The following is a 15,372-nucleotide window of genomic DNA, read 5'->3' as shown; positions in this document are numbered from 1 at the left end:
TTTTTTTTTTTGTGGGTACTGCTTAAAATTCTTCATCTTTTTCCATTACTCCTGGAGTGCTAAACTCCTATCTGACTCAGAAGGAGGAAAGAGGGAGCATGATAAATCAGAATCACTGTCCTGCATAGAAGCATGTCACGTGGAACCAAATTTTATGTGAATGACAATCAGATAGGCCTATAGAGGTCATTTCTACCTTTTAAATTTTGAAGACCTTCTTCTAAAGTCAGTTCATTATGCAGGTTTTGTAGTATTTAGAAGTGTGTTTTGGAATTTATCTTTGTCATAGATAGCCAAATTCAGCCTTTCTGAATATTCTTATTAGATCCTTCCTATAGTCCTTTCGCTGTAGAAATTTTTTTCACAACAGTGCAGTTGAACATGTTGGATTTCTTTTCCTAATTGCTGTAGCAGTTGTGTGGATGCCTTCTTTCACTGTCTGATTTGGTAATCCAGATTAGTTCCTATCCTGATGACATGGCAATTATTTTGCAGGGGGTGGTTGTTTTCTTCAAATTTCCTAGCATCAGCTGCAAGCAAGACTTGCCTATCTGAGTAAAAAAATAAATTAATTAATATCTCTATTAAATTTAATATGTCTATCTCTCAGATATGTGGTTTTGCTAACTGATGAAAGCTTCTAGGCCATTTGATATGTATGTGCTCAGGTTTCATACGTAAATTGTTTTCTTGATGATATTGACTTTTGCTATGGAAGCAATCAAAGTGAAGTAATGTCATCCTGCTAGTTGGTGTACCTTGTACTGTGTTTCTGAAAAAAGGCAGCTGATGGGAGAGACTCATTCTAAATTCCTTCTATTTAAAATCCACACTCCTTAGTATTTTCTTCCCCAGATGTTTCCACACTTTTTTAGATATGCTCACTGAGCTGGGTGATTTTTTAAAAGATTCTATTTTCATATAAAAATTGTATGTCAGTGGGCATCTGTGCTGTGTGTGAATAGCCCTTATCCTTTCCTTTATTCTGTACTAGTAGCTGTCTGTCAAAAGGGAACATGTTACTCATATTTACTTCTACTTTAAAACGTGCAACTACTACATGTTTTTACTGAAGTTATTGTTGTATCACTGGGGTACAAGAGATACTGAATTGGTGGCAATTATCTGATATCAAAAATACCTTATTTTTAAAAAATGGAGTTTTTGTTGCATCTGATAAATATGTATGGGAATGAGCACACACCAGCTGTGTATGCATGGTTGTCTGGGTGTGTTAATTCTGTGTACCACAGCACACGAAAAAATAGTCCCTAATGCAATAGTCCCCATAAATATTAAAAAAATTAAAAATACGCTAGTAGAATAAAAATAATTTTAGCTATCTGTTCACACTTTATGCCTGTACAGCAGGGGATGAGCACATTCATCATTATGTCTATGGTGAACAAACTAACTTGGATTTACAGTTCTCTGGCCATGTAGTTTAGCCCTTACAGGTCCAAAAACAGTTTTTTCACAAGCGAAACTTTTGTTTCAAGCCGACAATGCCTAGTACAACAGATAATTAGCTCTGCTATTTTTCTTTTGTAACTTATTTATAAATTTGCAGATTTTAAGGTGCTTACTGTAAGATGTATCTACAAAATAAGATCGCTACTTCTGTTAAAAATAAATCGCTCTTCCCCATTATCATACTTCAGTTCAGCATATGTTAAAATTGATGTGCTTAAATAAAAGTTTCCTGCTCTTTTTTTTCACTGGTGGGAGGACAGTAGCTTGGAGGAGTGTCTTCTTAGTTCTTGTTTTCTTTGGGGGAGAGATTGTTTTGATTTTTTTAAACCACAGGTTGTAATTTTAAGAGGAGATTCAAAACCATCTGCCTTCTCTCATGCTCTGCATGAATGCTAAGGGTCTCTCTAACATAGTTTCTGCCAGTGATTAGTGTTTCAGCTGTGTTGCTATCTAGAATAGCAATTAAGGAAGCGGGAGAGTGCAAAGAGCTGCAAAATCAATTAGTTACTAAGAATGGTGTTGTTACCTTCTTGGCTACCTTCTGCAAAAACGAAATCAGAAAAAAAGTCTCAGGCAGCCCTGAATGAGAGAAATAGTGTCTTCATCTGGAAAATATTTGCTGGAAACTGTCTTCCAATCACTATGCAGGATTCACTGCTGCTATGAGGTCATGTAAAGTCTTTCTTCTCTTGAGACAGTTTTTTCCTTACTTGCCCAGAATTAATAGTAAAGACAAAGAGTTGCAGATTTATCTACAAGATTTCATTGTAAATCTCCCTTGTTTGTCTTTTAGCAGTGACTTGAAGTCTCTGTTTCTTCTGCTTTGCGTGAGCATAGTCATTTAATCTATAAATGAAATATTTGTATTCATCTACATGAATGTGTTTTGGTTGTCCAAGTGCCATTCGCCTCCTCAGGCTTTCACTTGCATTTGAGTGTTTGCCCTGCAGGAGGAAGGAGTGAAAACGAGATCTGCTGCATATTGAGATGGTATGGGCCTTGGAGGCAGGGAGAGGGAGTTACTGCCAAGATACTTTCCAGAAATCTCCAATTAAGTAGATATCTTTAATGAGAGAAATTGCTTGGTGTAAAACACAGATTTGCAGGACTGTTTCCCTTTCCCACCTTCTTTCCCGCATATTTGCAAGCATGTCATTAATTTTATAGTGCAGAGAGAACAGGAATGACAGATCACAGACTCGGGCAGCACATGTCATAAATATTAGAGACAGGTATTCTAAAAAGTGAGAAACTATGTCCTGTCACACACTTCTCTCTGTGGCTTTGATGAGTCCAGTCAGAGCCCCTCTCCCACTAGCACAGTGTGATGCTGTGTGTGTGGTTGCATTCCAGCTTCCAGCTCGAGCGAATGGTCAGCAGTGATTATCTATGTGTCATGCCTTTTTTAGGAACCCTGCTGCACAGAGAAATGGCCAGCCTTCTGAAGCACTGCATATAGCTGGTGAATGTGAAGAGTTCAATAGTTGCCCACAACTGGACAACTGGAGCACATATGCAGAATAATGTTTTCCCTAAGTTTAGGATTTTTCTCTTTTTGTTTATTCACAGGTCAGCTTTGATGCTAGGCTTGTTTTCATCACATCAGTTCCCCTAAAACTAAGGCCTGTAAGCACAGCATGGTTTTTTTTCCCCTTTGTAACTACACATTTTCTGCAAGTACTTTCCAGGCAGTAGTGGGGAAATGACATCAGCTGCCAAATTAAAGCTTTTAGAAAAAAATAATGGCTGCAGTGTCATTTTGTTCTACGAAAAACAGACCCTGAATGCGGTCCCTTTGTTTCTTTGCAATATGTTTTGATACCTTGGATATTTTTATACTTGTGTGATTCAGCTGTTACACTAGCAACTGCTAACTGAGATGGACACTGTGGAGGTTTGTATTGTACGTTACAAGGTATTTAGAAGTGTTTAAAAATAACCCCTCGTCCTGTTCCCTGCTGGGATATTTTTGTTGGCCATGTTAGAAGCTTGTCATTTGATTCATTGAGAGGGACTTGCATTGGTCTTTTGAAACACAGAGGAAGTTCAATGAAAGGTTGAAGGCAGTATGAGTAGAGTTTCTACAAGACTTTGAGAAGAGAGAATCATAGCCAAAATGGTGAAATGCCTTGTAAAAATCCAAACCAAGAGAAGCATTCATTTGCGGATGGTTAACCACTGTAACAAGGAAGTGTGCATTCGATTACTGCGGCATGGCTCCAAGATCACAGCCAGAAGGGCTGGTAAATTTAATTTTTAAAATTTATTTTACTCATAATTTTTTTTTTCCCCCCTCCTTCATAGTTGGTTGTGCTATTAGTGATCTACTGGTAAGAAATTGTGCATGATGAAAAATTACATTGAATACGTCAGAGAATAAGGGTGAATTACTGACAAGAGAAGAGTTACAAAGGAAGAAAGAATGAGGGAAAAAAAAGAAAAACTTAAATGAGATTTGTTGTAATGTTTTACTGAAATAATGGACTGGAATTATACTCTAGTAGATTTTTTTTGATTCAAGGGAGAAATACTTTTAAAATTTGATGTTTTCTGGCAAAACGAGATAGTTCTTAAATTTGAAGATAAGCTGATACTTTATCTTGAATGTTAGCTGAATGAAGCAGTGGATACATTTTGGTTTAACTGCAACTGGGTGACTGATTTGCCAGATCATAACTTCATTGTTACTGCTTTTCTCAGTAATGAATATTATAATATCCTGAATATTAATATCAAAAAGAAAAAAGAAGCCTGTTTCAGATCTCTTTTTCATTATACAGAAAAGAATGTGACTCAAAGAACAAAAAGTGTTGTTCTGGATAGCAGTCAAAACTAAGCTTTTTATTTGCTTTTATACCATAATTATTTTCTTTTTTGCAAAAGACAGATTGGTCCGTTCATTGGTCTGTATGCCTCTGTTTTGTTGATGAAATATGACGCTTCAAAATTTGTTTTTCCATGCTTTCTACAATACTTATGCTTTTGCATATGTGGATAGACAGGTTTCAGGTTCTCATGCACCTTTATCATGAATTGATAATGAAACTTCATTTCAGAAATAGGTGTTTACAGGACATTCAAGTAAGGATGTCCTGGCAAAGACCAGAGTATTGTCATGCTTGTAACATTTGAAAACTAAAAGACAGTAAGCATAACAGGTATGGGAGAGCCTGCTTCTTTCAGTGACTTCTCTCTGATGGGCAGCAGCTCCTGGCTGCCTTTCCATGATGACCACTCAGGGAAAGCAGTAGTATCTGTGAGAGTAGCACTGAACCCTTGTTTCAAAAATCATTAGTGAAATAGAAAAATTAGCATTCTTTGCATAAATTTTGTATTCTTATTTCTTAGTCTGTCTTCTAATGCATGCAAGCCATCTTGTACTAGGCAATAGTCTAATAATTTGTGTACTGGGGCTCTGGCAATTCTTATAAACCTTGATCTTGTGGTACAATTTCTAGGATGTTATTCCTTTTAATGTACATAGGTAAAAAATCTGCATATCAGCTTATAAAACCTAGGGACTGTGGTCAGCTTGTACAAAACTTATGGAGGGAGGTATAGTTCCTCAGGAGAGCCCCGTTCTGCATGTCATGTTTCAGAAAAAATGCCGATTTGTGCTCACCTAGGCTCAGCGAGGTTGCTGAAATGTTCCACATGTTCTTTTCTCAGGTGCTAAGCTTATACATTTGTTCCAGTTCTTTGCAGCCTTGCTCTCCTTGCCTTTTGCTAGGCCGTGAGTGATGGCAGTTCCTTCACCAGCTCCTCCCCTTTCTATGCTCTGCTGACAGACAAATCTTCCTTTTCACTCCTGTTTCCATTGCAGACATTTCTACCTCCCTTGTACTCAACTTAGCCTTTTCACTGTTTAATCCTAATTTTGAGAAGGATCAGCACTGCTGAGGTGGGCTTCGAGGGCAGAGATGGGATAGAGACAGCATACTCCAGAAATCTTGCTGTACTACATGCCCTACTTTGCTTTTATTTCTGCACTCTGGGTGTGCTTTGCAGGATGTGAAGAGCAGAATGGCCTCTGCTAGCAGCTGCACATACTGTGGCATTAACTGAACTCTGGGATACAGTGCGTGCCTGGAAAGACGGTTGCAATGCTGCGGAGTCACAGCACTTGCAGCTGATATGAGCTGGCAGCTGTGACAGGGCTTTACTCCCTTCTAGAAGTTCCAGTAAGAGTAAAATGAACTGGAACTGCCAACAGGAAAGCTCGGTTACTACCTAAAAAGTCTAAAACTATCAGTGATTTATTCTCCTTGCAAAGCCAGATTAAGTGTTTTATATGAGCATGTGAAATGGGTAGGATATAGCGTCCTACTTCTGAGGGCTGGGCATCTGGCTGTGGTGCAGATCCCACTTTGATGTAGATCCTCTGAAGAGAAATATTTGACTTCAGTGTCATTTTAGATTTTTTCCCTTTCCTTCCATTCCTTTGTGATCTCCATGAACTTTGCTCAAATGAAAGTTACTCTCTCCTTCAAGTAGTTCTATGGATAGTACATATAAAGTTTGTAATTAAAGTAAGTGAAGGAATGCACAGAATTTCCAGAGGAAATGATGAAGGACATAGGAAGGATCCATACCTGTTGCAGCATGATGGCTGTACTTGTTTACAAGCTAAATATTTCAATCAGAGGGATCATTTGCTGTCCTCTTTCTGGACAATATCTAATTTTTCCCTTCTCTACTTAAAACAAGGAAATTTTAATGTCCATTACCTTCTCCTCTACACAAATTCTAGTTCTTTTACAGATATGTAATTGTGTTTGCCTGTCTGATCAGTAAAGCTGTGTGCAGTATATCTAGCCACAAGATAAAGTGCAAACTGATTTTTTTAGTGAGAGCTTACACTTTTTTTCTGGAATGTTGTCTTTTCAGCAATTGCAGCTTCTTAGGAATGGTGGAGGTGGAGCTGCCCTTCATCCTATGAAACCTCAGCTGCTGTTTTTGGCTCCTTTAGAGAAACTAGCATCTGGCAACATTTATGTCAGACTACTTCCATATTCATGTTCACAGCATATGACCGCTGTGAACTTGTGTTTTATTCAGCTGTTCATGTTCCTATCTGCAGTAACAAATAAGAGTTTCAGAGGAATCCCAATATTTAGTGAAAGGAAGGTACTGAGTTTTGGCTTGGATAATGAGATTTCTCTGGCTCTGTTAGGTTTGTCCAGTTGCCAGAAAAGCATAGCAAAGCTTTGCTGTAGATTTATATAAGGAATAAAACTGGAAACATATTTACTTAATATGCCAGTATTATGTACTGTAAGATTTTGATCTATGGAATATAAATTGATTGTTTTTTAAAAAAAAAAAGAAAGAAAGAAAGAAAGAGAGGAACAAAGTGCTCTCAAATGTAATTTTATACTTGTAACATTTCTTCAAATCTGAATATAAGATAAATGTTAACTGTTCTAAAAGAGATAGTAGACTTTTCAAAATCCAAACTTACTCTTTTCTTAACTTGTGTCACTAGTATATTTCTTGTGGTCTGTACCACTTTTCAATGTCGATGCATTAACATGTTGTTCTTGTGCCTGCACAAGAAATCTCAGCATTGTGAGCAATACGTGCCATTTATACATCTGTCATTCGACAGATGTCAATTGGAGTGGCTCAACATACATATCTGTATACTGTAACATGACTGAAACTTTGCTATGGCCTTAGTCTGACCATGGCTAATAGTTATTTTTTCCCTCAATCCTTCAGAAATTTTATAGTATTATAATTTATTAAAAAAAAAATCAGCTTTATATATCTTTTTATATATATGTATCAAATGAGTTTGCAATAGGGTCAGCTAATGCTCAAAATTTTCAAATACTTATGTTAAAATATTTATTTACATTTGTATCAAACTGGCATAAAATGCAATTGCTTTGCTTTGATGTGACTTAACAACGTATGTTGTAAAATAGTTGAAGATCCTTCTGCTTTGATACTATATAATAAGATTTTTTTTTTTTTTTTTAAACTGCCATATTAGGAAAAGAGCATAGGGTGGGAAGGGATAGCAGAAGTAGTTGTTTGGGTCTCATGTGTGCCATCTTTTGATTGTGTTGCTTTGAAGTTACCAGCTCAAACTAAATAATGGACTATAAAGCTGATGTACACTTTGAAATTGTGGCACATTCAATTTCAATACAACCTCGAACATTACTGATTTGAAAATGTAACAACAGAGTCAAAGAACATTTGCCAGCTGCATGAGGAAAAAAAAAACAATATTAATGAAAGTTAATCTGATCTTCCTTGTTTATGTTCACTATGTGTGTTATGCATACTAGAATTTACTCTGGTGAAGGAGAAAAGGCTCTAAACTGTAAATTGAGGTCGCCTTTCTTTGGAGTAGTTGCAGCTGTCCTTTGTATGATGAGAAACATGATGGATAGATATATTATTGACCTTGAAGGGTCAGTAATATATCTAAGCAGGTATAGAGTGGCTTATTGCCAGGATTCACAAATTTGGGAGGTTAAATTTAGTATCTTTAATCCATACTGAGATGCCTATGTGGCTCAACTTACCTTTTATTCCATTAAGAGAAAGTGGAAAGCATTTTTGAAAAGAAAATTGTTGTACTTTTATATTCAATATATATGTAAATGTTTAGTATTTTAGTGTTTTAAAAAATTGGCATGCACCTCCAGAATAGATGCAAAGGATTTGATGATCCGGTGCTACTTGCAGTTATGGGATGCTTAGGAGAAAGGTTACCCTAAATCTCTTTCTTCTCACCTCATAATGTCTGTATTTTGTTGCATCTAGTGTCATTCAGTTGGTGATGACTGTAGCGAGTGCATTTGTTAATACAAAGATAATAAGTTCCAGCACAGAACATTTTTCATTTGAAATACGATGACTTTCTCTAATAAATATAATAGGAGAGGACAGAGCAGTTGAGAGAAGGAATTAATAGCTGTCAAATTAAGCTAATAAGGAGGCATCTTCATTCTGTTTGTTTTCATTATTGAGGACAAGTTTTCATTTCAGCTCTGCAAAATCTATTGGCAAGCAGTTGGTGGAAGATGCATTCCTATTCTCTCTACAGTGCTGGTAATGTGCTGCACTCCTGACAATATCTAATAAGCCATTTCAGGAAGAAAAACATCAGACAACTAATTTAGGAAGAAAAACAGTTATTTTTGTAGGTTAGCTTTACAAATTGGCTCTATCAGAGATCAAATGAGACAGAGCAGAAACAGTCTTTCTGGCTGAGGGTAACTATTAGATTGACTGTGAGGCCTCACCTGGAGGAGTGACAAGCTTATTTCCTAGAGAGCAGGAAAAATAATAGATTATAGGAGAAGAGATTTGTCTGGGCCAGTTGGAAGACTTAGAAGGGGAAATGGATTTTAACATCTAACATGCTTTACTGAAGGAGGGATGCTTACTGAGGATAGAGTCCTACAGCGAAGAGGTATTCTCTGATGAATATAACATGAGACACAAAGCTAGAATTAAGAAAGGAATCCAGAAGACTGACCTGTCAGGTGAAGAGCAAGCTGGCTCATTCAGGGAGTGCTTTAAAATGTAAGTCAGTTTAAAGTGTTCTATTTTTTTTTCTTCTGCCATTTCTTAGGTCTTTTCAACTTATTTGTAATATGTTATATATTTTATATGTTGCATTTATTGGCATTTCACCCCAACTGATATCAAGTTAAGTATCATTTTAAAGTTACCGGATTTTAACACAATATCACTCACCCAGTTTTTGGAAGTCTATAATCTGAGATAACCATGAACCTTACTTGCCCATTCAAAAGACAGTGCTGATGGAGCTGCACTTGGTTACATGGAAGATTCCATGGTGACACTCAGGCACTCTGATTTATAGAGATGTACTAGATGGATATTTCCACCAGAATGCATTATAATAAGCTTTAAGACTTCTAGTGATCCAGCCACATTTCAAAAGTTATTCATCTGTTTATTTAATTTCCTCTACAAAATTTTGATACACTAGCTTTGTATTGACAGGTTTTCTGCAATTGGTCTTTCTTTAGGCAGCATAGAACACAAATAAAACAACAAATTTGCAAAGACTATTTGAGTCTCTAGTAGAAGTGTGGTCATGAGCCTGTGTCTAGACCAGAGTGGGTCTATGGTTGGGTGGCTTGACATCAGTTGTTATGAAACTGAAATTGCCACTGGTATGTCTTGTCCTGAATGTGCAAGCTATGGTAGCTATGTTAGGAGAAGGAAAAGAAAAGAAAACAGAAGTAGATTTTAAGACCTTGTCATTCAAGAAATGCAAAATTTGTAACAGTGTGTACAGTATACTGTATTACCTTCAACTCTGTGGTGCAGGAATATACTTTTGCCATCTGGTCAAATAGAAGGTAGGTAGGTTTCTAAAACAAAGCTCATAATTTTGATACAGTGAATCTTTCCCTCCCCTTCTGCTGTTGACAGCAAAAAGGAGTAACGTGAGTGTTCATGTAGCTGCAGAACAGATAGACAATTTACCATGGTTAGTACTAAACTGGGAGAAGGGTACCAAGTCATAAGAGGAGAGAATTTGGGCAGGGAATTGGATTGTAAGAAACAAGCATACTAGTAATGCTAATAAAGGCTTCTTTTGAAGAGAGAAAGAATTTGTAAGGAGAGGGAGAAAAAAGACTCTAGTATAAGGAGGGGAAAGATGACTGGAAGAAAAATGCGATGTGAGGAGGGGAAGCTTTTTAAAGATGTGCAGCATTTTTATTCAGTTTCAATCATATCCTTCTTATATGGTATGCCAACCCACCTCTCTTTTTATCCTCTTTACTGTTAATAGGAATTTATCGTGATATTTGTCTCTTCTAATGCCATGCTCTATCAAAAATTCCTAACCTCACCCATTGTCTTATCACTTTATTTCTTTGAGACAAATGAAAAGAAAGTTGGTCTACTCATTATTATTGTTATTATTCCTACTTTGACAACAAATAGCACCAATTCACATCTGCACTTGGTATTCATTTTTATCAGAAGCCTGACTGTCCACAGAAAACGAACTGTTTGTATTATACTGGTATTAGAGCTAGCTGCATCATACAAATTTAATTGGATCTCCTGTACTGTAGTGTTATAAAAGGTGTTGTCCTCCTCTGACAGTGATGAAATTTTCGAGAGGCTTTTCCAGTGTTTGTTAGTTGTGTCTGATAGAGGTTTCAATATGCAAAATGGTTGCAGAATCATCTCTCCAACTTACATAGAATACTATTGGATTTTTCCACCAGGAAAGCAGAAATTTAGGATCACTGTTTTCATCTTTCTATCTACCTTTTTTTTTTTCTTCTTTTTTTTTTTTTTTTTCCCCAGATATTCAACTGCCAAAGGAAGATGAGATTTCAGTTCCTGTGACTTCCAGCTCCCCAGTTAAGAACAGTGGGGACAGTACTGATCATGCCATTGAACAGGAAGAGAAGATGAAAGAGGAACCTTTAACCATCTCAGAACTGGTATACAATCCCAGTGCTAGCTTGCTGCCCACCCCAGTTGATGATGAGATTGACATGCTCTTTGATACCTGTCCAAGAGCAGAGAATGAGAAAGATGATACAGATTCATTTGAGGAACTGGAAGCAGATGAAAATGCTTTTATGATTGCAGAAGAAGAAGAACTGAAAGAAGCTCGAAGAGCACTTAGGTGGAGCTATGACTTTGTAATGGGCAACATAGAGGTGAATGCTTTCGTGAAGAGTTTCTCCAGACTTCTCCTTGTAGGCCTTGGACTGTTGTTGCTTGTGTTTCCTCTTCTCCTTGTTCTCTTGGAGTCAGACCTTCAGATCTCTTTTCTCCATGAAATCCGTCAGACACCAGAGTTTCAGCAATTTCATATTGAATATTACTGCCCACTTAGGCAGTGGGTGGCTTGCAAAATAAACTTTATTTGTGACATGCTGGGCAGCTTTTAAATTTTAAAGAAATAATCATACTACTAAGGGCTATATTCAAAATTTCAGTTCGTGCCAGCTTTCCATAATGCCCCTGGGGCCATCAGTAGGTGGCTGTCTTCATATTCATTTACTGTCACTCTTTTCAGGATATTAAATTTCCTTTGCCAACTTAAATTGCTCCTTTAGTTGCAGGCTTATACATTCACCTCTCAGTAACTTAAAAGAACCTTTTAATTGCATTTCAGTTTTTCTGCTCACTTATTACATCATACAAGATGGAGTAATATAAGTTAATATCACCCTTAATTGTAGAATCCATTACATTAAATGTAATGAAACTGAAAGAAAAACTTTTTTGAATATACTCCTTAGTGCAGCAATCTCTTCTAACCAATGCCTATGCCTATACAAGCAATGTTTATGCTGAGTTTTTGGTTTTGATTTTTTTTTTTCTGTTTGTTTTTTTTTTACAATTTTATGTGTTTAAAATATTTTGGTAAATTTTTAGCAAAAGATAACTTCTGATGTTATTTAAATGTACAGATTAGTAAGAGTAATGCACAAGAACATGAAGTTTATTTTTAGTGTTTTAGCAGTGATTTGTTTTTAAACTGCTGGCTGGAGAATGAATGAGATTGAATTAGCTCTATAGGAAAGACAGCGGTTTGGGAAATACATAGAAAGTTTACTCAGGTTCAGTAGGGGCTGCCTGGGGGAGATTAAATGACACCAAATTTTTTCAGAAGATTTTCTGAAAGGCTTAGTTGTAAAGCTTAGGGAAGAGAGCAGAATTGAAAAAAATGATCCTTCCTGTTATGTCAGTTTGTCTTACGATTTATCAGTGCTTTAGAAAGTCTCTATATGATAGTCCAAGTATGTTTTGGAAGACAGTGAGTCTTCAGTCTAAATGTAGATTATTGTACATAACATGGAAGAAGACAATAGTAAGTAGGGAAAAAAAAGAAAAAAAAAGAAAAAAAAGAAAAAAAGCCGAAATCCTACCTAAATCAGTAGATGCGTGACCTGCTTTTAAAATGATAGAGAAGAAACATATATGCATTTTTAAAAGCAAAGCTTTAGACTGTACAGCTGACCTTGAAAGTATTCTACTGACTCACAATTAAAGGAATAAATGCTTTATGAGATGCATCTTTATTCTTGATGCCCTCTATTACTAATCTTCGAGACAACATATTTTCTGTGTGTACTGATATGCTTCCTTTTACATATAGCAGCATACCTACCCTCTTTCCCTATTAGTGTAAGCCCAGTTGCCGGATTTAATGCTGTTTCATGTAAGATGAATTTGTATATCTAGTTATTCCAGTATTGCTTAGAGAACATACTTCATTAAAATCTTGTCAATAACTGAGAGCATCTGAAAGCCCTCAAATGTACCAGAGAGGTTCTATCTGAGAAAGCTTCTATTGTTTTTATTTCCCTTGATCGCAGAGCAGATGTATTTCATCTTTAAAGTTGAGGAAACTCTGATTTAGACCTCAGAGTCTTTCTCTTGCTTAGAGATTTACAAATGGAAGGCATATGTGAGACTGTTTTATTAAGATATATAACCACAGCTCTTAATTCCTACTAAATAAACTCTTGTATTTTTGATGTCAGAGAGTTGGCTTGGCTTTCTCATGTAAGCCTTTACAAGTGTCTCGTTTGAAAGTGGCGATTTCCTTGCGAGATTTCTCCTTTCCTTTCTAAACTTCTCCAGTTTTTAAAGGATTAGACAATTACAGGGTTCAGAAGTTCCTTTTCTCAATGGAAAGCTTTCTGATTGCTATTAATTTCTCAAGCAACAAAGGCTAAATTGAACTGCCTTTTTCTCTTGGCTTCTTCCCTGACAATCTGTTCCACAGAAGAATCATTATTGATTAGTTACTTGATAAGGATTTCATCTCGTGCTACTTGTAACTAAATGATCCTTGCCTATGACATATAATAATCATTCAGCCTAGTAGAAATGGAGAGTAAACTAAAGTAGATATTGGGTCTTAACAGGAAATAATTTACTGATGCTGTTTTGAAAAAAGGTATCAGAAAAGGTTTTGTGTGTGATAAAAACTGTGAAAGCTGGTGTCCTGCTGGACTACAGAGACAAGATTCCATGAAGGCTCCTGTTTGAGTCTGACAATTGCATTTAAACAAAAAATGAATAAAATCTTATGCTCTAAAATATAATCTTGTCCCTGTAAATTATAGCACATAAGAAGTGGGAGTATTGTTTTGCTCAATTTAACTCTATCAGAAAATGATCGAGTTGCATGAGAAAGTAATTTCAGAGAATGTGCAGTGTAGTGAGGTCTTACGTAGGGTTAAACGCAAAAGCATATATGCACATGTACTTACCTTTGCCACCTATGTGCATACATCCAGGCCTGGCCTTTTAAAAATCTTCCTTTTCTTTATATTATTCTCTAGACCATCAGCATAATTCAAATGTAAGTCACAAGAGTCTTCTAACATTAAAGGCCAGGAACACCTAATGTGCTCAGGAGCATATAGTTGGGGATACTCAGAATAGCAGTCTGGCATTTAATTGGTGAGGATGACAGTTGGATCACAGAGTATCTATAGGTACAGTATCGTGCATTTCTGTCTGTGCTTGGGTAATATTGTAAAATGTTATGTACTTGAAATCTATTTTGTGGTTTGTCTAACATTTATAAACACAACTCTGGGAAGAATTAAATATGGTTTTATTTCATTGGAGAATGGGGGGATAATATATCTGTAACTCGAGCCTTATCTTTGTACAGTGAATTTCACATTTCTATATCAACATCCTGATTGTTTTGTATGTTGATATGATGGCAGGAATCCCTAATAAAAATACACTGGAGAAAAACTTACTGCAGTTATGACTGTTGTTATGATGAAAGATGTTTCACCTAAAACACTATTTGTTGAGAATTAGTTGGTGCAAGAAATAGCACAATTTTTTTTTAGTACTTTAACAAATTCCTTCCTTATGTATATTTTTTCGCCCACTAGCTACAGAGACATTAAGAAATTTATGGCCTTTAAGTCATTAGTAATGTGGCTTCTGATGCACTTAACTATAAGCCCAATGGTTTGCCCAGTTACCATGTAAATGCTAGTTTTAGATTTGAGTGTCCACCAAATAAAATTAGTATGCAGAGAATACAAATTGAAGAGTCTGGTTTTAAAGTTGGGCCCTGGCTATAGACATATATGGCTGCAATCTTCTGGTGGACAAATCTGACAAGAGCATTATGCAAATAAATCTGTGCAGCTTTTGGATGGAGCTTGCTTATACTAAGCAATTTTCTAGCTCAGATATTGCAAAAGTACCTGATAAAAAGTATAGCCTGCACAGAAGCAACACCTAAGAGACGTGAGCAACAGGAATGCTATTTTGAGGAGCTAAATCAGAACCTGACGCAATTTTTTGAGCACATAAAAAACTTAGATACAGACATGTCTGTGCGTTATATAAAGCACCAAAATTTAAGTGAAATGTCAAGTGATTTGTAATGCAGAGAACCAAGACTACAGAATACAGACAGACCTATTTACTCAGTTGGATGTGGGTTATAACAATACTTTCAAGAGAAGTTGCTTTCCTGCTTTAACCTATGAAAACCTCAGCATACCCACTTGTTCATGTGCTTATTTGGATTCTAAGTGCTTAGCACAATTTATAAAAACAGCTCACGTAGTTAGGGCAAAAATTCAGCAGTAGCCATGTATGGGGCTGCTGAATCATGGCCTGAACCTCTGAATTAATCACCTGAAGCTAGCAGTGAGTCAGCCACAGGTGAAGGCAATTCACCTGTGCTGCAGGAAGGGGTGGAGCCTGGCTCCACCTCTCCTAGACCCATTTAAGAGCTGACTGCCAGTGGGGAAGGATCTCTCTGGAGATCTGCTCCACTGGAGTCTATTTTGCGAGCCCAGGATAGGATGAGTGACTTTCTTTCCTTACTCCAATATAACAGTTACGTTAGCCAAGCTCCTAGATATACCTTACCATCTG

The 15,372-nt window shown here is 36.6% G+C and overlaps 1 protein-coding gene across 1 annotated transcript in view; it reads left to right on the top strand.

The window, feature by feature from the left end:
* LOC104915099 (FERM domain-containing protein 3) overlaps positions 1–14,224 on the top strand; it is a 106,656-nt gene extending 92,432 nt beyond the window's left edge. The window contains exons 8-9 of the mRNA XM_031557413.1: positions 3,570–3,716; positions 10,792–14,224. Coding sequence (XP_031413273.1) covers positions 3,570–3,716; positions 10,792–11,387 — 743 coding nt within the window. The 3' untranslated portion in view covers positions 11,388–14,224. The remainder of the gene's footprint in view (positions 1–3,569; positions 3,717–10,791) is intronic.
* Positions 14,225–15,372: the final 1,148 nt, after the last annotated feature.

Source organism: Meleagris gallopavo, chromosome Z (assembly GCF_000146605.3).
Source record: "Meleagris gallopavo isolate NT-WF06-2002-E0010 breed Aviagen turkey brand Nicholas breeding stock chromosome Z, Turkey_5.1, whole genome shotgun sequence".
Taxonomy (NCBI): domain Eukaryota; kingdom Metazoa; phylum Chordata; class Aves; order Galliformes; family Phasianidae; genus Meleagris; species Meleagris gallopavo.
This window is presented reverse-complemented; position numbering and strand designations above follow the sequence as displayed.